This window comes from Lemur catta, chromosome 16, assembly GCF_020740605.2.
Source record: "Lemur catta isolate mLemCat1 chromosome 16, mLemCat1.pri, whole genome shotgun sequence".
NCBI lineage: Eukaryota > Metazoa > Chordata > Mammalia > Primates > Lemuridae > Lemur > Lemur catta.
The window spans coordinates 33719810-33746582 of record NC_059143.1 but is presented as its reverse complement, the minus strand read 5'-3'; the positions used below and the strand labels follow the sequence as shown (position 1 = coordinate 33746582).

General features: G+C 38.9%; 1 protein-coding gene across 3 annotated transcripts in view; it reads left to right on the top strand.

Moving 5' to 3' along the window:
* EPG5 (ectopic P-granules autophagy protein 5 homolog) overlaps window positions 1-26773 on the top strand; it is an 87678-nt gene that overhangs the window by 20637 nt on the left and 40268 nt on the right. For all 3 annotated transcript variants that reach the window (XM_045527921.1, XM_045527920.1, XM_045527922.1), the window contains exons 10-25: window positions 1056-1211; window positions 4195-4352; window positions 7375-7529; window positions 9232-9372; window positions 11909-12073; window positions 12951-13070; window positions 13720-13979; window positions 15038-15178; window positions 16262-16406; window positions 16631-16828; window positions 17331-17441; window positions 18620-18742; window positions 19703-19869; window positions 20715-20936; window positions 22979-23102; window positions 24782-24926. In XM_045527921.1, the coding sequence (XP_045383877.1) occupies window positions 1056-1211; window positions 4195-4352; window positions 7375-7529; window positions 9232-9372; window positions 11909-12073; window positions 12951-13070; window positions 13720-13979; window positions 15038-15178; window positions 16262-16406; window positions 16631-16828; window positions 17331-17441; window positions 18620-18742; window positions 19703-19869; window positions 20715-20936; window positions 22979-23102; window positions 24782-24926 (2531 nt within the window). The remainder of the gene's footprint in view (window positions 1-1055; window positions 1212-4194; window positions 4353-7374; window positions 7530-9231; window positions 9373-11908; window positions 12074-12950; window positions 13071-13719; window positions 13980-15037; window positions 15179-16261; window positions 16407-16630; window positions 16829-17330; window positions 17442-18619; window positions 18743-19702; window positions 19870-20714; window positions 20937-22978; window positions 23103-24781; window positions 24927-26773) is intronic.

The window sequence follows — 26773 nt, the reverse complement described above, 5'->3', positions numbered from 1 at the left end:
TGCTCAGGGCAAAACACCTGGTATCATCCCTGGGCTTTTCTTTCTTTTACACCCACATCTAGTCTAATTCAAAATTCTATCATTCTCTACCTTCAAAATACCATCTTTCATCAAACCTAAGATGCCACCAATTCTAAAGATAAATTTTATGTGCCACTAAAACAGAACAACTGTTGCCAAATTATAACCTCATGTCATCACTATTAATGTACATTCTAATTGCAGAGTCATTAGCGTGAAAGACGTGCATCCTTTTCGATCAATGAAACACGCTCTTTCCAGAACCCAGCCCCTTCTCACCTTCGCTGCCTCCACCCTAGTTCATTCGTAACCTGTTGACTTATCTTCCTGCTTCTGACCTTGCCCAGCCCCCGCTCCCGGCTTTAGCATATTCTCACAACAGCCAGTGTCCATGTGAATCATGAGTCAGCCCGTGTCACTCTCTGCCCAAGGCCCTGCTGTGCTCCCCGTCTCACTCAGAGTGGAAGCCCAAGTCCTCACGGTGGCCTGCAGGGCCCTTCTCAAGCTGGTTTCCTTACACTTTTCTGATTATGGCTCCAGCCAGTCTCCCTCTCCCTGACTCTGCCTTAGTGCACTGGCATCCGTGCTGTTCCTCAAACATATCTGGTGTCCCTTGGAGCCTTTGCGTTGGCAGTTTCTTCTGTGTGGACACTTGTCGTAGATATTCTTGTGACTAACTCCTCACCGTCCTCCAGACTTTCATGTCCCTCTTTGGTGAGGCTTCTTCTGCACCCAGCCAACCTCCTTACCTCCGCCCACCCCTCCATCCCTAGACATACTTTATTCGCCTCCTGCTTTTACTCAATGTCACTTACAACCATGTGACAGACTGTATATTTTACCTTATTTTGTTTATTGTCTGTTTGCCCTTCACTAAATGTAGGCTCCATAAAGGTGGAATTTAAAAAGTTTTCCCATTGTATTACCTTCAGTACCTGGAAGATAGTTGGTACTCAGCAAATCAAATGTAACATAAAGGAACTGATACTGAGTGAGTTAATGAAAGGTGCTGTATTGTCCTTCCTCATGCTCAGGATGACCCTTGGCTATGTGAGTGACCACTGGGCACAGTATGTGAGTCATAACCGAGGCTCAGGTTTGGCCCTGCAGCCCTACTCCATGGAGAAACTACAGATTGAATTTGATGAGCTGTTTTTGAGGGCTGTCCTACATGTGCTGAAAGCCAAAAGGTAAGACATGGTGATACTTGGTGAGAAGTAACTCCCTGACTGGTAAGAAAGATTGAAGTGAAAGTCTTCTGAAGTAGATCTCTTATAATGATGTCTTAGTGTATGTCATCTATTTCTTATCTAGGGAAAATTTATGGGCCTTGGTTTCCTTATCTATAGGGCACCCTCTGTTGATGGAAATGATCTCTCTCTCAGGTTTCTTTCTGTCTTAAAATAAATAAGTCAGTTTTGATATCTCAATTTTTTGCCACCGTTGAACTTTTGGGGCAGCCTTGAGCCGGGGAAAAGAGGATGAATTCTATTACACAACCAACTGCAGTGCCTACAGCTCAGCATGTGGTGCAAATGATTTGCTGACTTTATTGCTCAGCTTGTCTCACTGTAAGGGTTTTAGGTCTAGGAATGTCGTTGGTCTTGGTCCCCTGTCTTAGCTGTGTAAATGGTGTCTTCTGATCAGGCTGTCTGTGCTGCATCCTTGGGTACGTTTGAGACATAGGCAGGGGCACAGCTCTGCACCCCATGCTGATTTCTCTTGTCTCTGGCCAAGTGTAGGAGCAGGTTCTGCCACAGGATTGCACCCTTCACTAGGAGGGGGTCAGCTTCCAGCCCCACCCAGCCCTACTCATGAACTGCCAGCCCTCCCCCACTTTGCCTGCTCTTGAGCCAGCTGTCTATACTCCCTTTTGCTATGTGACTCTTAGCCTCAGTCCCTGATTTATGTGTTGTATGGTTAATTTGTGTCCTGATCTGCTGTTTACTGTTACCCTGGGCAAGTCACTTAATATGTATGGTCTCACTTTCTTCATTTATAAAATGGAGATGATAATAATATTAGGAAAGTGAATTGTGGTAATGTGTGAAGATAATTTTTAAATCATAAAGGACTTTTCAAATGTAAGTAGTGGTGATTCTTGTGTGGTTTCAGATGTAGAACAGAATAACTTAGAGACTTAGAGAAAGATCTTAGCTTAGCATTAACCACTTTTAGGCACTTAGAAAGCATGGGTCTAACATAAATGGAACTTGGGCATAGAAATTTATCTTCAGATTACTTTTGTTGCATGTACAGTGTACATTTGGTGATCTCATGAGACACACCAAATCCTGCGCAGGGTGGTGCCAGGGAGTCAGTGCAGTCGCACCTGCCCACTGAAGCTGGTGTGGTGCTTGGGAAGAGTCTCCATCTCTGATCTTCTGTCACTCATTCTCGTGCTTGCTAGCCGAGTGGCAAAGCTTTCATTCTGGTTACTTACAGAGATCATTGTTTTACATTTTAAAATGTTGAGAGCTATTGTTCTTGAGTATAATTTATTTTGGGAAATAAATTATATGAGATCCAAATATTTAAAGCCATGACATTTAAATTTATTTAACACTCCAATGGAAATTTCAGACAGTAGCTGTCCCCTCAACCTAAAACAAAATCAAAAGACAGCAAAAACCTAAGGCAGGTTTCCTGCATGTCTGCCATGTAGGGAATTTTGTAGCCTGAAATATACCCTGTTTTGTGGCATTACTTTTAAGGCCTCCACAATTCCCCTTCATTGTTTTGGAGTTATAAAGCAGCATCAGCTCCCATGTGAGGTGTTAGGATAATTAATTTATAAGACAGAAGCCTGGCCCTGCTGAACTTAGAGAAGTTTCTTCACCTCATGCTCAGGAGTCTGGCTGGCTTTTCCAGGGTTCAGGTCAATGTAGGTTTGCACTACTAGTTGTCTGCCTCGGTTCTCAGGTGTGGATTAGGCATACACTATTTTCTTTTTTCTTTTTCTTTTAATATGCTTGGTTTATTTGTAATTGATCAATTTGTAGTTGTGCCCCAAATATAGCAACAATTTTGGGTGCTTCCTTGTTTTTTTAAAAAGATTTTTAAAAAATTGTGGAAGAATTCATGTACAATTTTTTTTTTTTTTTTTTTTTTAGCACATTAACTACCATGTGAGTTGTATTTAACTGACCCTAGTTTTGAGCCCAGGGCCTCGTGAAGCATGTGTAACTCATGTCTCTTCACCTTGGGAGCTGTGAGAACTATTTTTCAAGTTGCATATAACTCACGTACAGAAAACATTAAAAATAGCAAATTTTTCATTAAATTAGAAAGAATTGTTTTGTTTTCAAAGTTTTTATTCTGTTTTTCTAATAAAACACCGTGGTTCCAAGGAAAAAAATTTTTTTTCCTAATGTGATAGTCTGTGTGTTAATAAGCATCTATTGAGTGCTGATTGCTTTTGAGATACTGGTTTAGGTAGCAGATAATTAAACTACAAGGCTCTAGTTACAAATTGGTTTATGTAAAGATGATGAGATCTGGTCTCTGCTCTCAGATTACTGGTAGGCTAGTAGGTTTACGTCAATTACAGTAGCTTGAGGTGTTTCTCACAGCATGGTTTAAGAATCACTTGAGTCTGAGTCACCACGGGTGACTGTAAGAGGTCCAAATTCTTGGGCCCTAGCTGTGACCTACAAAATCAGGGTCTCTGTAGGTGGGGCTGCAGAATCTACATTTTCCACAAAGTCTCCAGGTGATTTTTTTGCTACTGCAGTATGGGGACCACTGATGGAAGTTATGATCCTGCCAAAGTCAGGTATGGATGGAGTTCTGTAATAGTGCCAAGGGAGAAATCAGAGGAGAGCTTCACACATGGAGGGGACATTGGCCTGGAGGTATAGGAGATTCTCTTCCTGCTTGTTGGAATGCAAGAATATTCTGAATGCAAAGAAGGCTCTGGTTGGAAATACAGACCAGAGGTGCATTGTGGAAGCCTTTGACTGTGAGGCTGAGGCGTGTGAACTTCCTTCAGTGATCACTGAGTCACTGGGTGTTATTTATCCTTGAGGTGTTTATGAGCCAAAGCATGTGCAAATTTTGGTAGTGTGATTTAAGAATCTTTTTTTCTGTGAGAGCTGAAGGTTTGTATACTTTCTTAGTGTGGTGAAGCTGACTAATAAATAAAATTATTCCTGCTCTTTTTAAAAAATACAGACTTGGCATTTGGCTGTTTATGTCCGAAATGCCCTTCGGGACGCTGTCGGTCCAAATGCTCTGGAAGCTTTTCTACCTCATGCACCAGGTGGAGAGCGGGAACCTGCAGCAGCTTTGCTCCATTCTCCAGCCTGCCCAGTGCAAGCAGCAGCTCCAAGGTACAGCCCCGCCCCAGTGGGCAGAGTCCAGCTCTCCCTACCTTTGTGGGCTTCTCTCTTCATTGCGTCATTTTTACTTTTAGAAGGACCAAGAGAAAATGTTTTACTCTGTACTCAAGTGTAATGATTTTGAAGTTTGAGAGACTGATCTGTTCTTTTGATTTATTAGATAGCAATGGACATATCTGAAATCCAAATTTGGTTAGTCCTAAACAGTATCAGTAAATACAGTATTCTGATTTTTAGAAAGTACTTTTTTCATGTGTGTGTGAAATTATTCTAGTTTACAATCCTATTAACAAATATGTATTAATTGTCTAGAAATTTGTTAGGATTTTGTGCCCGGTTGTTCCACTAATACCTTTTATTGCCGTTTTTTTTTTAAAAGTTGTATTGTTTTATGAACTAGACAGGTATACTTTAAAAAATTAATGTTGGTGAAAACCTGGTAAGTTTTATTGTCATACCATCACTAAATTACAGAGTATTTATTTATAACAAAATTATAAGGTTAAAAATGAAAAATATCAGACTATTTAATTGGACATATATTATAATGATTTTTAAGAATTACTCTATACATTTTAAAAAATCAGATAGAAAATATACCAAAATACTAACAGGATTTTAAGAAATACCAAAAGCTAATTCTGTTTTCCAAATTTTTAAATGTCTTTATAATTTCAAAGGAAATGATAAACTTTAAAAAAAACTGTAAAAATTATTGAGCCACTATTATTTGCAAGGTAGTTTCTGCAGCCATTCATTTATATTTTGCTTTATTTCCTTTTTTTCTCTCTTGATTATTGATGTCTTCCTTCTTCTGTTTCTGTTCTTTCTCTTTTTATGGGTTCTACATGAATCCACTTTTGTCTCTTTTTGTTTTTCTTTTTTGTCTTTTTGGTGGTAGCTCTGGACCCCTTTATATTATTCTGTTTCATAAAATGCTTCTGCACTGTTATGGGGGAGGTGCTGCCATTAGACTGTTGCCATGGCTGGACCTGGGCTTCCAAGCGAGCTAGGTGAGAGTGCCTGCCAGCCACTGTCTGTTCCCTGGCTGCTAATTCTGTGGGTGCAGTAGTTAACACAGAAAATAGACATTTCCTCTGGAAGTGCCTGGAATGGTTAGCAGCGCTCCCTTACACAGTTTGGTCTTGGGTAGGTGTCCTTTGTAGGGTCCTTTCCTTTCATCCAGTGTTTACTGTCTGCCAGGCTCCTTGTTAGCACCTGTGGCAGATGTAGCTGTCAACAAATCAGCTCTGGAGTGGATATGGTTCCAGACCTGAAGAGGCAGTACCAGCCTTGTCTCACCCTAGAGCTTTGGATCTTGCTGCTGGAAGTTTTCTCTCTGGACTCCAGGCACCCAGAGCACTTTTTTTTTTTTTTTTTTTTTTTTTTTTAAATCTTGCTTAAGACCTGTGTCACCTGGCCCAGGAGTTACTGGCCAAGGTAGAGAAGTTTCATCTGCCTTGACAAGTTCTAACCTTGAGAGTCAGGTCTTTGCAATATTTAATTCTCAAATTTGCTATTGTTTCATCTTCTCATTTGCCTAATCTTTTGTGTACCCAATTTTGTTGAGAAGCTTGATTTTTACTGTTTGTGGAAGAATAAGACTTTTTATTTTACTTTCCTAATATATTCTATATGTAACAAATGCCAGAAGTTCTTTTTCTTTATAGCCAGTTTTTATTTATCTGTGGTAATGGGGAGAGGGTGATCCTGAAACCACAGTTTCCAAAGAAAAATGTTAACTAATTTTAACATTTACCTAACTAGCAGACTTCTCAGCAGTGATTGTTAATAATTGGCCTGCTTTAATTTGGCTTCTTTTGTTTGTTTCTAGTATGATCAATCTTCTGACTACTAGTAGAGTGTAATCATAAATTTAATGATAAATGGAAATGTGTTTATTTTGTTTATCTTTCAAGTTAATGTTTTCAAAGCTAATTAGAAAGTTATTTCTCTTTTTCATTGTTCTTTTTACAGAATAAAATGTAGGGCCTCTCCCTTGATATGGAGCTTACACATTGTCAGTTAGAATGAGAATTCTGATTTTTATTCTGGGAATGCTCTGCATGATAATTTCCATTATAAACCCAGTTTGGGGATGGGAAATGAAAATTGGTTTGGTGAGTGCCCCATACATAGAGTTGTTTTGAAAATGCATGAAATTTGGTGAACTACCTTTGATTTCTCAAATGTGTAAACGTGAAAAGAATTATTGGCTTGTTGCCTTGTTACTGGGAAAAGTTCCATTGGGGATGTATTTTTCACATAGGCTTTTTTTTTTTCCTTCTATAAAACTTTGCCTTTGCAACATCTAGTTTTCTATCCTGTATTGCAAAATTCTTTGTGAATACTGCCTCCTAGTGACAAAGTGTAATTGGCATCTTCAGAGAAATAGGCAAAACATATTACACATATAATGTTTATTACATTCATCAGTATTTCAGTCATGGTTTAACTGTTTTTCTGCCCCCAATTTTTCTTTATAAGCAAATCTATTTTGTTTGGAATGCGACGTTTGTGCTGAGGAGTTTGCTAGTCCTTGTGGTTTTCATTAGTAGGGTCTCATTAGTAGGTTTTCATTCATCTGGCTGACAGTTCACCAAGTAGCTTCAAGTGTGCCCTTGAAATTGGCAGTACTGTCTTTGAAGGTAACTCCCCTAGTGGTGGGAGTAGTGCTTTGCAGTTAGCAAAGCACTTCACCAGTGATGCATCATTTAATCTTATTAAATAACCTTTTGAGACAGAGGAGGAAACCGAGGCTTAGAGATGTTAACTGTCTCCTCTGAGAGTACATTTTATTTAGAGTTTGTTGGCATTTCAGAGGCTATCTGGTCCAGCCTTTTTCCTGATGCTTGTGGAAATCCATTTTGGAATAAAGACCTTTAATATGTTTAAATATTTCTAAATATCTCTTAATTTTATATCTTCTTTCTCTCTGGAAGAGTGATTAAAATATATTCATAGGTTAAAATTTATTCTTTCCCCACTTTAATTTTCTTACATAAACTTGCAGACCCAGAACATTTTGCGAACTTTGAGAAGTGTCTTTCTTCCATGAATAGCTCTGAAGAGATTTGCCTTCTGACTACCTTTGCTCAGATGGCTCAGGCCAGAAGAACCGACATGGATGAGGACTTCATCAAAATTATTGTTTTGGAGATATACGAGGTTAGAATATGAAGTTTTATAAATCAACTGAAAAGTGTTTTCTTTTGGCTTGTCCATATGTTAGTTTTTTGGGGATTGCTTTTTTAAAAATGTGGCTGATTGAGCTACTGTCTGTACTTACGGAAGGGGATAGAGGATCCAAGGAGCATCATTTTGTTGTAGGGAGTATTGAAAACGTGAATTATACCCCTTCCATTTCCTACTACTACTGTCTTTTGACATTTGATAGGTGAATGTTGGGGAGGAAGAGACAATGTAGCATAGTGTGACACTTGTAGATTTTATACTGTCTGTCCTGACACTTGTGGTTTTTGTACTGTCTATTTCCCTCACTCCCCAGCCCAAATACCGCTCCTGCCAGGAACCTGGAAACCTGGCTTCCAAACCAATTTAAATGAGGTGGTGGAAAAATATTGAACCTAGAGTTAGTTAGAAGACCTGAGTTTTGTTTTAACTTTGCTATCAATTGCCCATCTCACATCAGAAAAGATAATTGACCACCCTGGGCTTTATTTTCCTCATTTGTCAAATGACAGGCGGGATGAGATCCTTGCTTGCTTTACTTTTTCACTGAGCCACCCCTTACAGTGGATGAGAGTGAACTTTGGACCGCTCAGTGTCGGGGGATTAGCTTAAAGTGGCTACCAAAACTTTCATTGGAGTTTTATGTATATGTTAAAACCATGCACATTTTATACTTTAGGCACATTTTACGTTTATCTTCACACACAATATCTACTCCAAAGTTTTCAATTATACTCAAGTAAAATTATATTTAAAGAAGGTTCTCTGAGTTGTATTATCCTTCCCCAATAATCCAGTTTGCAAATTACAACAGACTTGGGTGATCTAAAGTTCTTTCCAGGATCAAATACTCAATTTAGCTTTTCCTATACTGATACTTGGTAACCATGATGAGGTTAACACCTTGATGGATTGGAATTCATACTATCTTCATGGTCTGAAAAACTTGTGGGGGATGTATTTTCACATTCATTAAATGACATTCTCAAGATTATTGCTACAGTAATATTTGTGTTCTTGAATAATGTTTCCAGTGTTTTGACACTGGAAACAGTGGGTCACAGTAAAAGTTACATTCCGTGTTACATTCTGATCCTCTGTGTGTGTGTAATTGAAACAGTATTTAATCTTCTTGTGATGTAGTCTTAAATTTTCTATTCTGTTTTATTCTGTTATTTTTCTGTCTATTCCATTGTATTAAGAAATGCCGAACACTGGCATTAATGGATTGTAACCTGTAGTTTGAAAGACACTGTTCAAAAGGAGTTGGTAAATATTGGTATTTTAGAAGCTCTTATAGTTAAGGATCTTATTTTGTAGGAGAGAATGGACAATTTCCATGAAATACATTCTGATTTTCATCATTTTAGTAATTTCCTCAAGCTTAGACAAGTTTTGAAACTGAAGAGACTGCTTTGTTGCTACTGACTACTTTGGGATATACTTTTTGGATCTACACTTGAAGTCATTGTTATAAATAGTTGCCACTCCTTTCCTCTCCTCTCACTTTCCAGTCTCAGGGTAAACTTTGCTATCTGAAGTTCTGACAGTTTTTTGAAAATGGTGTGAACCTCAGTTCAATGTGAGATTCTTTCTGTTTTACTTGGAAAAAACTATGTAAATCTGTTTTGGTTGCTAATTGATTTTAAAAGTGCCATCTCCCCCCACCCCCATTTAGGTATCTTATGTTACCTTGTCCACCAGAGAGACTTTTTCAAAGGTCGGTCGAGAGCTTTTAGGGGCTATCACGGCTGTTCACCCTGAGACAATTTCTGTCCTTTTGGACAGAGTTCAAGAGACCATTGACCAAGTTGGAATGGTAAGAGCACTGATTTTGTTTGTTTTTGTTGTTTTTTTAAAAAAAAAATCCTGAAGGAATGGAACAATGGCAAAAATAGGACGGTTGCTGGGAATGACTGTGCCTCTCAAGGGCACAGCAGGGCGAAGGGAGCTGACACTGTGTTGCCGGGCTCTGTGCCACTCGCTATGCCACTGTGGGATTAGCTGCTGCTTACAAAGAGCTGTGATTGTTTCTGTCAAATCACCTCAAAGTTGACTTACCAAACTCCTTCAGTAACAGGTTTTTGCTTTATTACAGCCCATAGTTAATTAACAATTTTTATTTCACAATTTGTTTGGCTTTCATAATTCTTGTGTTTCATACTTGGAAGAAACAACTGTGAGTAAGAAAGAAGGCCCTGTGTAAAATCAGTCAACAGGAAAATTAAAAGTACATAGTAATTTAAGTTAAGCAAGACACAGATATAGTTTATTTTTATCATTTGTCACAATCCCTTTTGTAATCTTCATGTAGTTGGTTTTTTTTTTTTTTTTTTTTTTTTTTGAGACAGAGTCTTACTGTGTCGCCCCTGGATAGAGTGCAGTGGTGTCAGCCTAGCTCACTGCAACCTCAAACTCTTACGCTCAAGTGATCCTTCTGCCTCCACCTCCACTCTTGGTTTATACATGGGGTTCCATTGTGCTCTGTGAACTTGCCGAGGTTTTTGGAGGGACTCGTTCGAGCCCTCATGGCTTCAGATGAATATGATGGCTTTTGAATATTTTCATCATGACCTTGGGCTAGTCTGGAATCAGTCTCTAGCTCCAGAGTCTGGGAATGAGCTATGGTGGGGGCCCTGAACTTTCAGTGACATACTTGGAGTGTATGTGAAGATAACTTCCTGTTCTAAAGGCCCAGCCTGAGAGGACACATCCCCTGTGGGGATTGCTCTGGGTTAGGGTAGCTGCTGATAAGGACAAAGCCTTTTGGGAGTTCCCAAAGTATAGAACTCAGAGGTATATTTGATGACAACCTGCAAATTGCTGTCATATTTTCCTTTTGGCCTATTTTATAATTTTAAAAATTGGCTCACTTCAGAGGACACTTTCTACTTTTGTTAGTGAAATCCATGTGTGTTCCCTATAACCTCTTCAAGTAAGATGAGTGATCTCTTGACTTTCAGCAAAAGCATAAATATATTTTAGAATATACTATTTAAATCCTATTTTGTTGATAATTTTTACAAGAATTCTTAGATGGATACTTCCTTTCTAATCCTTATACTTTTAATTTCTTTTTCTTGCCTTATTGCATTAACTTTAGGATCTTTATTATAATAGTGAATAGAAGTATAATGGTGAGAATGGACATTCTTACCTCATTTCCTATCATAGGAGAAAGGGTTTAAAAGTTCACTGGTAAGTCTAATGTTAGCTGTAGGTTTTTCATTCATGCTCTATATCAGGCTGAGGAAGTTTCTATTTCTAGTTTGCTGAGGTGTTTTTTTTTTTTTTTTGTGGGTATTCAAGTGTTTTTTCTGTATCTGTTGAGGTGATCTTATGATTTTTCTCCTTTATTCTGTTAAATGTGGTAAATTACATTGACTGATTTTCATATGTTGAATCATCATTGTTTCTTTATGGAATAAAAACTACTTGATCATCATGTTATCCTTTTCAGGTATTTTTTGTTTCAAGTTGATAATACTTTGTGGAGGATTTGTGTATATATTCACAAGGGTTATTTGTCATTTTATTGTCTTGTTATGTCTTTATTAGGTTTTAGTTTTAGGATTATTTTAACCTTAAAACATGAGCTGGGAGACATTCCCTCCTCTTTCTTGTTTTTTGAAAGAGTTTTTTCAAGATTGCTATTAATTCTTTTTCAAGATGGCTATTAATTGTTCTTTAAATATTTGATAGAATTTACCAGTGAAATCATCTGGGCCTGGAGTTTTCTTTGTGGAAAATCTTTTGATGATAAATTGAATTTCTTTAACAGATATGGGACTATTCAGATTTTTTTTTCTTTAGTCAGTTTTGGTAAGTTATGTTTTTAAAGGAATTTTCTCATTTCATCTAACTAGTTGAATGTATTGGCATAGAGTTGTCTGTAATATTCCCTTGTATACCTTTTAATGTCTCCAGGACTTTTTCCGTGATAGCCCCCATCTACTCCTTGTCCCCACCCCCCAGGGTTGCTTTGAGCCAATGGAAATATTTTCTTAAATGCCATGGAAGAAATAATTATTTAAAATGCTAAATTATTTTGTAAATTGAATGGCCCTGATTTATCACAACTTTAAATTTGTATCTTACTATGATGGTTTACCTAAACTGAAGCATACCAATTTACATATTAAAAAGAAGACTGGATTGCAAAATGTGCTTCTGATATAGCATCAGTTTTAATACCCATTTGATTTGGTTGTCCATGATTGCCATTTCACTTGTCTGAAAATCAAACCAAAATTTTTTGGAGAAAAATTTTTGCAAGCAGTTTTATAATCTAGTATTATAATATAGGATTGTCCCTAAGTCTTGATTTTAATGATTATTATTTTCTTTTTAATAAGGTTTCTCTATACTTGTTTAAAGAACTGCCTTTGTATCTCTGGCGACCTTCTGCCTCAGAGATAGCTGTGATTCGGGATTGGTTATTGAATTACAACCTGACAGTGGTGAAGAATAAACTGGCCTGTGTTATTCTAGAAGGACTGAATTGGGGATTTGCTGAACAGGTATGTGTTAAAACAATTCCTTAGAGACTGGAGGTTCTACATGCATGAGTTTCAAAGAAGCATTTTCTCAAAACATTAACAGTTCTAAGTATCATTTGCAAGGTCTGCAAATTCTTTTAGCTGCGTCAGAATTTAGGATCTTCTCTTTAATTCTGTTTTGCATAGTGAGCCACCACTAAATGAAAATAAATTGTTCCATATTGAAAATTCTTCTCCTTTTCCTTAGATCGCTTGTATCTGTTGTTTTATCTCTGGCTAGTTACTGTAGTTCCTCCTAATTGTCTCTGGTCCCTGTTCCTCCTGTAGTGTGTCCTGCCAGAGTTGTCTTCTGAAATACTGGGCATTGGTTAAGAGACTGAGCTCTGAGGCAGCCTGCCTAGGTTCTGATCCCAGCTCTGTCCCCTCCTGGCTGTGTGACCCTGTGCACGTTTCCCAAACTCCCTGGGCCTCAGTTGCTCATTTGTAATTTGATATTAATAGATATACCTCATAGGGTTGTTGTAAGGATTCAACAAATTAGGACACAAAACATTTAGGACAGTTCTTTGCATACATTAAGTACTTGGTGTAGTTGTTATTAATAATAGTTTATGATTAAGGGTTTGCTAGAGAGCTGCATGAGTATCTCCTCATTCCTTTGTTAGAGTTGGGAAATCCATCTTCCTGAGAGAGTGAAGGAATGTATTTCTTCAGGCTGTAAAGGAAGATAGGGTGGGAAATTTGATAGGGATCTTCAGATTCGGGAGGAATTTTTTACTTGTATTGCTGAGTATCTTATTTATTTGAATGATGATAGAACAAGAAAAGGGAATGTAGACTTAATTTATTAACAAAAAACCCAAGGTGGTATGTTTGTGATTATTTTTCTCTTTAAAAGGGTACCCTGCATCTGGATCAAGCAGTCCATGCTGAAGTGGCTTTAATGGTTCTTGAAGGTTATCAGAAGTACCTTGCACAGAAGCCGTATGCTGGGCTTCTTTCTGAAAGTATGAAGCAGGTATTTCCTTCTTTTCTGCATTGAGAACATCAATCTTTATTTATAAATGGCCTGGGCAGATAAAGTATGGACTCTTAGATACCCTGAGAACATTTCTGGCAATTTAAGGTATTAAAATTAACTTCTATGGTTGGATAACGATTTTTATTTAAGAGGTAGCCTTTATGTAACCATTTTAATGTTATAGAATTTGGCTTGAGCTACTGTGGTGTGCTACAGCTCGCTTGTACTGGCTTGGGAGAACTAACTTAAATTTTCAGGAACTTTGCAAGCCAGGTTGTTAAACTGTTAGTAGCTTGAAATTGGCCATGGTGGGAGTTTTTACACCACCAGAACTGGCAAATGCTATAAATGAGACCCCTCACCCTAATTGTTCAACTTATTTCCTAGCACACCATTCGTTGAATCAACTCTTACATCACTTTTCTTTTATTTGAGCTAACATCAGGTTAACAAAGTGACTAGCAAGTGGCGAGTTGTGAGTGAGAAATTGCTTTAATGCAGTGCGGTAAACATTTATTGAAGACCAGTATGTAGTGTGATCCTTTCTTTCAGGGGCATTGTTGATCACAAAAGGAAATGGGTTGGATGAGCTTACTGATTTAATTTGCATGTAACTAATGTGGCTTAAAATAAATAATTGTTTTAGGTTTCATATTTGGCCAGCATTGTTCGATATGGAGAGACACCTGAGACCTCATTTAACCAATGGGCCTGGAATTTGATCTTGAGGTTAAAACTGCACAAAAACGATTATGGAGTACAGCAGAGTTGTCCAACTGTTCCCTTCTCCAGCACTGTGCCTGACATGACAGAGTCACCCACGTTTCATCCTCTCTTGAAGGCTGTGAAAGCGGGCATGCCCATTGGCTGTTATCTAGCCTTATCTATGACAGCTGTGGGCCACAGGTACAGTGTTTGGGCTGAACCTCTAGGGTTGCTGAACCTTGTAGATGGTAGTTCTAGAATCTCTTCTTTCACATCCCAAATTCTGAGGCCTCCATCAAATGTATTGAATGGTAATTAGGGCCGATAATAAGCCTTGATTAGTAGCTTGTCAAGGGGAAATGCTGCCCAAATTCACATATGACGGATTTGTACCAGCAGGTCACCTTATTACGTTATGAAGGGAGTTATGCCTGTCACTCAGAGTGGAATGTTGATGTCAGCAGTAGATTCGAACTCTCTTCCTCAAGACTAATGATCAAATAAAAATAATTGATCACTCATAGTAAATTTTTTTAAAAAGTGGTTGGCAGCCCAGCTCAAGCTCCTTAACTAAAGGTCTTGGCCTGTCTAGGAGAATGAAATGCCTGGTCAGGTCACATGCCTGTTTGGTATGAGCCCATAGCTGTCTGCATTTCTTCCAAACTGGAGCATTTATCACAGTATATTGAAGTTATCTGTGTAATGTTTCCAGGGATCTAGTTATGTATAACTTCTATGAGGTTATATTTGTCTTGTGTTGGGATGGTATTTGTCTTGTGTTACCATTTTATCCCATTTTATTTCAGAAAAGGGATACTCAGCCTGTACTGACAGATTAGATTGGGCTCACTTTTGAATCTTCTCTTTACTGTAATACCTTGTGTGAATATCCAGACAAGGAGAGACCCCATGCATCTCAGAAACTCTGTTTGAGAAACAAAATGTGTTAGTAGTAGTACTCTGGATTCTAAATTTACAAACCTGCGTTCTCCTTTTGAACCTACCCTAGGAAATTATGTGAATTTGGGCATGATACTTCACTTTCCTCATTTAGAAAATGAAAATATAGGTGAACTTTTAAGTTCTTTTGTAACTTCAGAGTTCTGGTTCTGGTATTTCTGTGTGAAGATTGGGTATAAAAAATACGTTGGAAACCTGAGATAATCCGTATTATTGTAGACTGATAATTGCTCATTGAATGAATGTAATTGTATGAACCGGCTACCTTGTGTGCTGATTGCCTTTTTCTTCCTCTGTAGCATCGAGAAGTTCTGTGCAGAAGGCATCTCACTGTTGGGAATTCTGGTCCAGTCGAGGCACTTGAGAACAGTGGTGCATGTCCTGGATAAGATCCTACCTTTGTTCTACCCTTGCCAGTATTATCTTCTAAAGAATGAGCAGTAAGTATGTTCCATCTATTCTTTAGAAACAGCCTAGTGAATACCAATGATTGCGTCCTCTGGTTTCTGAAATAAAATAAAGGGAATGATATTTCAATAGTGTATTTTTTATGGGGCAGAAAACTTTTCACCCCATTTTAGAGTGCAGGTTGATGAACTGTGATTCTAATAATGATTCTATTTTTATCATGAAAGATCTTTTCCTTCTCATTTAACTGTGGATTGCTAATTATAGCATGTTAGTATTTAAAAGAGCAGTTGTTTTTGTAATATTCTGGAAATAGCACTGCTGACGTTGAGCAGGATGGCTTTGCCAGTGTAACAATACCAAAACACATTGTTTTTAGTTGCCTAATGTGCATCGTACAGTGTTGCAAACCGATACATAGGAAGGTGGGAAGAGGGCTACCTGTCCAGGGAGTGGGGAGGTGAGCATCTGGCTGGGGCCTCCTGAAGAGTGGCGAAAGGGGAGGTGTGGCCCGATGTGGAGGAACCCTGCATGGTGGGGGACGGGTACATCCAAGGACACAGGGGGAACATTATGATTTTCTTATTGTGTGTCTCATGCTTGCTAATGATGAAAATCACCCAAAAGAGCTTATTAAATATAGATTCCCAGGCTCCTCTCCTGGAGGTTTTACTTTGCAAATGGGCTAGGGTCCAGGAACCTTTTTATTTTATTTTATGTATTTATTTTTAAAATTAGCACCCTGGGCACTAGGCCAGCTTGGGAACTGGATGATTTGGAAAACATCTCTGCTTTTATTAGTGGAGGTGGGAGCGTGGAGGGGATAGTGGTGCTGTTGGGTGTTTCTTCTCTAATGCTCTTCAACTAGCGTGTGTTTGTGTATCTTGGATCTGTCCGCCATACTTCTGCAGCTGGATAGAATTCCTTTTAACCCACATTAAGTGTGAAAACTTTGTTTGAAATTTCTGAAGACTTATGAGAATCCCTAAACAGTGCTTTGGTCTAAAAATGGTACCAACTTAATATTTTTCTTTTTCCTCATAAGTAAATAGCCACTGGAAATTCTGTTGACTCCTGATGGGAAAGTAAAGTGTGTCATCCTGTGTGCTTGGCAGGTTTTTGTCTCACCTCCTCTTGTTCCTACACTTGGACAGTGGCGTGCCTCAGGGTGTCACGCAGCAGGTTACCCACAAGGTGGCACAGCACCTGACAGGAGCCAGCCACGGGGACAATGTGAAGCTTCTCAACAGCATGATCCAGGTCAGGGCCCTTGCGAGCCTCTAAATACACCCACGTCCCAACCAAAAACCTCTAGTGTTAACACAGTTATGATTTGGTTAATTCAAATCACTTGGCTCAGTGCTTTTGGCCAAGAAGGTCAACAGATTTGGGGTTCGTAGTGGAAGTAGATATTATTTTGCTGGGGTTTTAACAATGGGAGGCTGGTTATTACCTTTCACATCACTGAAGCCTTTTCTCTGCAGGCACACATATCTGTAAGCACTCAGCCCAACGAAGTGGGTCCCGTTGCTGTGTTGGAATTCTGGGTTCAGGCTCTCATAAGCCAACGGCTTTGGTACCGGGAGCAGCCTGTCCTCTTCCTCATGGACCACTTGTGTAAAACAGCTTTTCAGCTGATGCAGGAAGACTGTGTGCAGAAACTGCTCTACCAGCAGCATAAGGTAAAAAACCTGTTAGAGAATTTACTGCCATTCATTGGCTGGATAGTAGCTTTCTAAAAATGTTCCCCGAAAGAGAAGATTCCAAAGTGAGCCCAGTCTAATCTGTCAATCCAGGTTGAGTATCCCTGTTCTGAAATGCTTGGGACAAAAAATGTTTCGCATTTCAGATCTTTAATCCAAAATCCCAAAATCCAAAATGCTCCAAAAACACAGTTCTCAGTATTACTCTGTGGCCACTGCCTTTTTAAAGCTTTGCCTTACTGGTGTCTAATCTCAATAATCACAGGCCACTAGTGCAGATGCCGGGGAAGTCAGAGGAAAGGATACCCAGGAAGAGCCCTGCTCATTATCTCTGGCTGTAATGTGCTACCTGGAACTATTGCTGCTAGTGGACTCATTCTTGAAATCTGTGTCTTATCAGAATCTTTCATTGTAGTAAGACAGTTGCTGATACTCTTGAAAAGGTCATTGATAAGGTTTTTAAAGCTTCCTCTCTGTGCAGAACGCGTTGGGTTACCACTGTGACCGGAGTCTGCTCTCTTCTTTGGTGAGCTGGATCATGGCGGGCAACATCACTCCTTCCTTCGTGGAGGGCCTGGCCACGCCCACTCAGGTAGGAAACTCAGTGACAGGACCATTTGTTATCTTGGTGAACTTTAATCTTGTTATCATCCTCTTTAATAAATTACTAATAGCCTAAAATAACTCACATTTATTTAGCACTTAATTTTATGAATAAGCTTTTTCATTAATCTTCGCAGAAGCCCTCTGCTGAGGGGGTACTGTTGTCATCCCTGTTTTACAGAGGGGCTCACTGAGGTTTACTGGAGGTAAGGGCTGGCTCAGCATCAGACTGCTTTCGATCAGTCTCTAGCCTGACTGCACAGCCTGCCCAGCAGCGTGGCAGAGAGGTGCAGAGTAGGTGCTGGAGTTGGAGGGGCTGGGCTTCAGTTGTGGTTCTGCCATTTGTTAGCTCTGTGGCTTGGGTAGCTTGCTTACCTGTCTGTCCTCCGTTTCCTTGATTGTCAGTGGGAATCTGTATTCTTTCACCTCCTAGCAGTCTTACTTCCTGCTCTTTGTGATTGAGCTGGAGCAAACTTGTTGCTGTTTACCTGGAAACATCTCTGGCTTTTCCTCTCTTTGCCTCTGCCTCGCTGGCTCTCTTACTGGCTTGCTGTTCCCTCCGATCTCTCCAAAGCGCCTTCTCTGACATAGCACTTCACCCCTGACTCAGTCCTCGCTGCTGCTCACTTCACATTTCAGTTACTTGTGTGTTAGTCTTGTCTGCTCCAATAGATGGAAAACTTCTTCAGAACAGAGCCCACGTCTGGCCCTCTTTCTTATCCCTCATTGTATGTAGAACTTACCCAGTAAATATTGAGTGAACAAACATCCTTCTTATACTAAATTTCCATAGGAATTTAACATTTTCCAGTGATCTATTTTATTTAATTTTATATCTGAAATTTTATTTTAAATTTTTAAATTTTTTAAATTAAATTTTATTTTTAATTTTTAAAATTTTATTTTTTTATGGAGACGAGGTCTCACTCTTCCTCAGGCTGGGCTTGAACTCCTGAGCTTAAGCTCTTGCCTCGGCCTCCCAAAGTGCTAGGATTACAGGCATGAGCCACCACGCCCGGGCCCTATATCTGAAATTTTAGAAACTGTAAATGTTTGCTGATTGAGATTGACGATAGGAAAAGATTTTAATTTGTGGAATATCAGGGTATATTTTTTCAGCTGGAGTTAGCTACTGATTTGCCCCCCCTTTGCCTGGTGTCATTGTAGGTCTGGTTTGCATGGACAGTACTGAACATGGAATCTATCTTTGAAGAAGACTCCCAGCTCCGAAGAGTTGTTGAAGGGGAATTGGTTATAAACTCTGCTTTCAGCCCTGACCAAGCTCTGAAGGTGCAAATAGTTCTGCATTTGAGTTCTAGAAGGTGGCTTACACTTTGATGCTGACGGGCTCTACTGTAGCTTTTGGACTTGTGTGTTTCTTTTGCTGTAAATGTATGGAAAGCTCAAAAACCAAACCAATACTTAAAACTATGTAATCAAAATCTATACTTGCTTCTCAGTGTTCATTTAATGAGGGTCACAGCCTAGTCCTTGAAAGCTGTGTTCATCGCACATGTGATGGGGATTGCCATTGCTTTAGAGCCATTGCCATTGTGTCCCACATGCATCCAAATTCCCTGGAGTGCTTGTTAAAAATTAGATTCTTAGACCCCACCTTCTGAGATTTGGCATCTCGGAGTCTGGAGTGGGCCCAGGAATTTATTTTTTAAAACTCCCTAGCTGATTCTTAGGCTTGCTGAAGTGTTACAAAAACTGGAATAAGGGTTTAGATTTAAAGACCTTCTCTTTTAGGGTCTCGTTGTATGTACTTTTGGGTTTCAGAGCCAGACAAGAATTCAGCATTCTTGAACATTCTTTTAAAAATCTAAATTTTCATAAAACAGCAACTCAAAGTACTATTAAAAAAAACAAAACTTAATTTTCAAAAGATTGATAAAGTTTGATAGTGATTTTACTTTTGGTTTTTATATTATTATACTCCCTTGCACTACAGCATTATACATACAAAGGAATTTCAGAAATATTAATAGAAATGAGGTTAAACTAAATGATTCTTAAGATCCGTTCTGATTCTGGGGTCTATGAAATGTTTTGACAGGAAAAAAAGCTATCCCCCATATCTTGCTACGAAGGAGGTTAAAGTGTTAGGTGGTGGGTAGAAATGAGTTTTAGAAGACTTTTTTTCTTGCTGAAATGAAAACAAAATGTTTGGCATTTAATTTGGAAAATTCAGAGTAAACTGCAATTGTGTTCATTTTGTGGTTACTCAAAGCCCCTCCTTTTTCCTAGAAAGCCCAGGCCCAGCTGAAGCTCCCCATCGTGCCATCCCTCCAGAGGCTGCTGATTTATCGCTGGGCCCACCAGGCTCTGGTCACGCCTTCTGATCACCCTCTCCTGCCGCTCATTTGGCAGAAGTTCTTCCTTCTGTATCTTCACCGTCCAGGACCGCAATATGGGTATGGCACCCAGTACTGTAGTAACTGTCTGTGAATCCATTCCTGCTTTCTCATTGCTCTGATTCTGTGTGTTTTTAAACTGTGTAGTGTGAGTTAGACTCATTCTTTGGTGATCTCTGGCTAGGAATCTCCTTCACTCTCTGTTTAACTTTTATTAGATTGGATCCTTCTTGAGTTGGGTGTATCTTGTGGCAGCTTCTCTTTACCATCCTTCATGCTCAGGGTGATGAAGACAACACCCTGGGACTGGGCATTAAACCTCTGGAGATGCAAAGGGAGAGAAACCACCTCAAACTGAGGCTGCTTGTGTGACTGTCATGGGGCTGGGGCGAGGGGACCTGTGATGAGTGGTGCAGGTGTGAACAAAGGCCAGTCTTAGGTCTGGCAGCCCTCGGGTTGCCCTTTCTACTGGGTATGAAGACACTCTAGTTGGCCAAACTGTCAGCTGTTACCAACCATTGCAGTCTAGCTCCCACCTCACTTCCTAGCTCACCCTCATTCTCTTAACTCACTCCTTTGAAATATATAGATGTTGATTCTTTGTCACTTCTATTTTTTACCAGATCGCAAGTTCTTCAAGACAGAGACCATCTTTAATCTATTCTGTACCTCTAAGGGGTGATGATGTCTTGTATTTGTGTAGCATTTCCTTTTACAACTACTTTCATATGCACTATCTTGTTGGATCCTCAAAATTACCTTTGAGGTACAAATAATAGGTATTGATTTAATGGTGTATATACCCAACAATAGGGAATTGCCTTGCTAATTGACTGGTATTTTGTGCCATGTAGAAAGAACGTCTTGTGGCGAAAGGTTATAGAGCTGTGCTTGTATTTTTTAAGGCTACCCATAGATGGTTGTATTGGAAGAAGATTTTTTCAGAGTCCTGCTCATATCAATTTGTTGAAAGATATGAAGAGGCGTCTGAGCGAGGTGGCTGACTTCCACCACGCTGCGAGCAAAGCCCTCCGAGTTCCAGCAGAGGGCAGCGAAGGGCTGCCAGGGAGCCAGGCTGGCACCCCTGGGTACCTGACATCGCCAGAACTGCACACGGAGCTGGTGAGGTGAGCGTGGTTATTCAGCCATTTACGTGGTTTGCAGCACAGATACTGCGCTAGAGCAGGTAGCTATGTCACAGACTGCAAGGTGTTACTCTCTTAACCCTGTTAGATTGAATGTGGAAGGTGGCTTTGATACAGATCTGCCTCGTGAAATGTTTCTCTTTTATGTTCCCTAAGAGAAGTGAATCAGCAATTTGGATGTACCTCTCTCTGGTGGCTGGAGTCTGACTGATAAATCAGAGGGCTGATCCCTTCTTCTATTTCTTTATGTAAAAATAGAAATAAACCAAAACAGATTTATCATAGCAGGTAAACAACTATAAAGCCTGCTAGAAATAAATGACCCAGGCGGAGCTGTGTAAGTGTGGTTCATAGATCCTCCACAGGACTCAGGCATGCACCTGGGGTAGGGATGGGGGTGTCTGGTAATCTCCCCACACTGCTTATAAAGTCAGGCACAATGTTTGCTTTCCTTTTTGCACTATTCCTTTACCTTTCACTTACAAGTTTGATATAAACCAATTATTAGTCTTACAGTAAGACTTACTAACAATGGCTCTGACTAATTAACCCTGACTGTGCAACAGCTTGGCGAGGGAACCCAGCTTTCATCTAGCACTGAGGCCCCAGGCTTGCTGCACCTCAAGCCCTTGGGGCTCTTTCTCAGTCTCCCCTTATCTTACTTGGTTGAAGGGAAACTTATTTTTAACTGGGCTTAATTCAGTAGCGGAAGGCTGTCTCTTTGAACATTTTTGATAAGCCAAGAAAGTCTTTGATATTCCCTCTGCCTCTCCTAAATCCCCTTCCTGTGGTGTGTTCATAAAGTGGTCATCTAGCTCCCGGAATCGGAAGCTGGAAGAGAACTACATACCACCCTCTTCCCTATAAGAACCTCAAAGCCCTGTCCTCATCTCTCTTCCTAGATAGACTGTTGTGGAGGCAACAGAGGTAATTTTCCACCTTACTGAACAAAGCATGCCACCTCCCTGTGCGCCACCCAGTAATTTGTGTATTGCCAACTATTTCTCTAGTAATACTGCTGCAAACGACTGCTTAAAATACCAGTGATCTTAGCTAAATGGATTGTGTTCCTTGTAAAAACAAAACAAAACAAAATAAGAGCTGGGTACAGTTAGAGCCTATAATCCCAGCACCTCAGGAGGCTAAGGCCTGAGGCAGGAGGATTGCTGGAGGCCAGGAGTTGTAGACCAGCCTGGGCAACATAGTGAGACCCCCACTCTAAAAACAGTTAAAAAAAAATTAGCCAAGTATGATGGCATGCCTGTAGTACCAGCTAGTTGGGAGGCTGAGGAGGGAGAATTGCTTGAGCCCAGGAGTTTGAGGCTGCAGTGAGTTGTGATCGTGCCACTGCACTCCAGCCTGGGCAACAGAGCAAGGCTCCGTCTATAAGAAATAAATAAATAATAAAGGAAACTATATTTTAAAAAAAGTTTTTACTGGAAAATTGAGACTTTTTCTTTTTTAAAACCCGGCTTTATTTGATTACTTCTTAATGAGAACAGGGTACACACATGCTTGTGAGTTTTATTTGTGATTCTTTGAGGCAGGAGATGATGATTGAGCCTAAAACTGGCAAGTTCTTCCAATGCATAAGTTTAAGATGGCTTTTAATATTTTCTCTGAAAATATGTTGATTTGAATGTTTTTTTTACTTTTCCAAGCTGTTAAGACTCACTGGGACTGAATTGCCCAAGAAAGAAAAGCTCTAAATTCAGATCCTAGGTCTTTGGTAAAAATCACCTTCTCCAGTTATTTTTTCTGTGTACTGTATCTAACCCTGCTTTGATAATAGTTCATTGTACCTTTTGTTTTAGCAACGGTTGCATTATATTTTAATGATATGTGACAGATCTTCCCTGCTAGACCATGTGTTTCTTGGGAGCTGTGGTGGTTGTTGAAGACATTTTCTGTATTATGGACTTTCTTTACTCTTATGTAGTGGTGCCACAGTTCCTAGAGATGTAAGAAACTTTATTTGCCTATATGTCTTTTTATATTTGATATAATTTGTTTTTATCTTTTAGGCTCTTCAATGTATACATATTATGGCTAGAAGATGAGAACTTTCAAAAAGGAGATACCTATATCCCTTCTCTACCAAAGCACTATGATATTCACAGGCTTGCAAAAGTGATGCAGAATCAGCAGGTGAAACTATAGCAATGTCTTTTTTAGCATCTCTGAATGTAATTTGAATTGGTCATGCTCATAATATAATGGTAAAACCACTTATTGATAAGGAAATGGATGGTCACTCAGATGGTCATTGTTTCTGTGGGTTTTGTCAGTATATGAGTGATTGTATTGAAGGGATAGTCCCTTTTGAATCTTTAGCCCCACCATGGCCTTACCTGAAGGGTTGAAGCTTGTTCTAGGTCTTTTTACAACCTCATAAACAAAGCCTTCCTCTCAGTGTATTTTTTTTTATTTTAAATTGTTAGCAGCTGAATACTTCTAAGCAATCATCGCTAGTCCCATAAAAAGTGCAGTGTAGAAATATATAAGGATCCATACATCATATAGGAGATTAATTGCGTGGAGTAGATAAGGAGCTCACCTTTGCTTAGCTTGGCAGATGCTTACTTGTCAGTGTCACTGTTCTGCTTGTCCTTCAGGAGCCACTTGATTCTACTCTTCATTATTTCCTAAGCTGTTCTCTCCCCGACACTCAGAGATGGTTGTGGTCCTTTTTCAGGCCAAAACTTGTAATCCCAGCTTTCTCTAAGCTTTAGTGGGATCCTTGGGCCTTTAGAACACCTAAAATCAGAAAAAAAAAGGTCCACAAATTCATAGTCCATATTTAACCACTTGCTATTATGATTTGAAGTAATTTTTCATGTTCATTGATAATTGACATTTTGTTTGTTTGTTTGTTTGTTAAAAAGGCAGGCCATCATTCTAATGTGTAGTGATCACCAAAGTGAAATAAATATGCAAGACAGTCCACTGGAGTATAGGAAGAGAATACTAGAACCTATATAGCTATTTTTTCTCATTTATTTATTTATTTCACCTTTTATTATGAAAAAATTCCATTAAGTAGAAAAATAGGCTGAGTAGTATAATGGGCATGCCCTTCTCCCCTCCCTACCATGTGCCATATATGTCTGGTTTCATCTGTAGCCCATCCATTCCTTCCACCATATTATCCTGGAGGTAATCCAGGAATTTGAGGCTTCAGTGAGCTATGATTGTGCCATTGCACTCCATTCCAGCCTGGGTGACAGAGCGAGACCACCCTGTCTCAAAAAAAAAAAAAAAAGAAAAAAAATATATATATTTATATTTGTATATAAACAATAATTTCTCAATATCAAATATCTAGTCAGTGTTCAAATTTCTAGAGTTCCCCCCAAGTCTGGATTTTGCTGATTTTATCTTCATGGTGTTATAGTTTAACATGTTTTTCTGTCTCCTGTATTTCCTCTAAATTGATATTTGGATTTCAAGTCTTGATCTAATTAAGATTTGATTATTTTCGGCATATTTATTTTTTATCTCTTTAAAATTTTCTGATTTTTGCCTATGTCTTAAAGTGTACATAATCTATTAGCTAAATAGTGTATGTATATGATTTATAAATATACATATAGTGGGGTTGTTAAAGTTATTTTTTCTAATCATAGTACCCAATCAAAAAAGTTGTGCAATTACTGTGAAGAATGTTAGTGTGGCCACTTTAAATGTGGTTCATCCTAATGCTGGAGAATTTGAAGTGGACCACTTCAGGCTGAAACTCAGTGGTTCACTTTATAGCTAAGTATATAGTTTTATATGTGAATGTATGACTCATCTGTCCAAGTTAAAATACTGTTGTTCTGTTCTAGGATCTGTGGGTAGAGTATTTGAACATGGAGCGCATATATCATGAGTTTCAGGAAACGATCGGTCTGTGGACGCAGGCCAAGCTCGAGTCCCATTCCACACCCTGCAGTTTGTCGGTGCAGCTGGACTTCACTGATCCTTTGTTGGGTGAGTCATGTGGGCATCAGCCCCTTTGATTGAGTGTATGAATGATTGAATCAGAGCCATGGAAGGTTGAGGCTTACATGCTTTATTCCTTCAGTGTTTATTTTTTTCTGTGATGCTTTAAAAAGACATTTCAGTTTACTTATAAAACTGCGTAAAGGCCAACTTTTAAATGTAATTATTTTGGGCTTGCAGTTTTAAAATTCAGAAGTCCATCTTTTTCTTTATAAACTCTTTTTCTTTGTACCTAGAACACTTATCATGTAAATGGATCATATTCCTGAAGTTTCTAGGTTGCTTATTTCTCTCAGTACATTCTTCTAGAGAAGCAATGTTATAAATCAGTTAGTTTTTATGTCAGGCCACAAGAGCCCATTTAACCTACAAAGTTGCTGACATATTTCACAACAGAAAATAATAGAAAATGATATTTGGCATCACCTGTTAATTTTAATTACTGAGTGTATTTTTAAAATATAGGACATATAATAAAACTGTAAATACAATTGTTGACCACAATATATAGCATAATAGAACACTAAAAGGCAAAAATACTTTCTTGTTCCAGCTCTGCCACTAGCCAGCTTGTTAGTTGTGTGGAGAGAGGAAAATAAGAACCTTCTTGGGCTTTAGTTCCTTCATCTGTAAAATGAAGATGCTGGACAGTCTCATCTAAGGCTCTAAAATTTTTCCCTCCAACATCTCTGTCTTCACTTTTTTCCCTAACATAATTTTTTTATGATTATAAAAGTTATATGTGCTCATTGAAAAAAAATTAAATAATACAGAAAAGTATATAGAGGAAGGTATTAAAATTGCCCTCAATCCAACTCTGTAGATTCTAATTTTTCTATTCCTGAAGGTTTGTTAAATGAGAAGCAATATATGGATAGATCTGGAAACCACTGAATGCTTTCTGTTCATGCCCTCCCATCTGTAGTGTTAGATACAGGTTGCAATTCTAAAGAAAATTAAGCCCTAGATTTCTAAATAATAAGTTTCAGGTTTTTCTCAGACAATAGCAGGTTAGGTGATGATTATATTAAATGGTTGAACTTATGGTTGTGATTGATTGCAGGAAAAATTTCACCGGCACCCTTGTGACACTAAGTTCTTTTTCTTGAACTAAATTTGTTTTGTTAGCTTCAAAATTTTTGTCAGTTGTGGTCCAGGGATTACAATTAAATATGGTCTGAATTTAAATTTTATCTTTTATTTTGTATTTAAAATGTTATTCTTGATTTTTCTTTTCTGGTAAGTGATACCGGGTTTGAAGGAGCTCCCAGCTTTCCTTTAGGGTCATGGCTTATAATGTTGCTTGGAAGGAACTTTAACATAAATAGTCACAAGTCTTGTGATGAATACCCAACTTTGTTAAATCTGTGCAAACAGTGGTAGTTCTAGTGGAAAAACACAGCTATAAGGGACAGTGCTGTATTTGACCTGTTTGGAATGTGAAATTCCATCTGTTTGGGGTACAAACAATACTAGTCTCCTTATGCCAAGTAAAGTCATGGCTGTTAAATTTTTTATTAATTTTTCTCAACAAGAATAGAAAATTGAATATTACATCTAGAATGAAATCGGAAATTCATAGCAGTGCCTTAAGTACTTGTTGACTTAACTTATTGACTTGAAATTCCCTTGACCTCTCCCTTTCATCTTACTATTGAAAAGATTTGGGTATATAGCAGCAGTTTTCTTCATATTCTTCAGTTCCCACCTGCTGTGTGGTATGTATGCAGTGTGGTGAAGAGAGAGGGAAGAAAGATAGGAATTTATTGGACACCTGCTGTGTATTCAGCTCTGTAATGGTGTAGAAATATCAAACATTTAAATTTGATTAACCA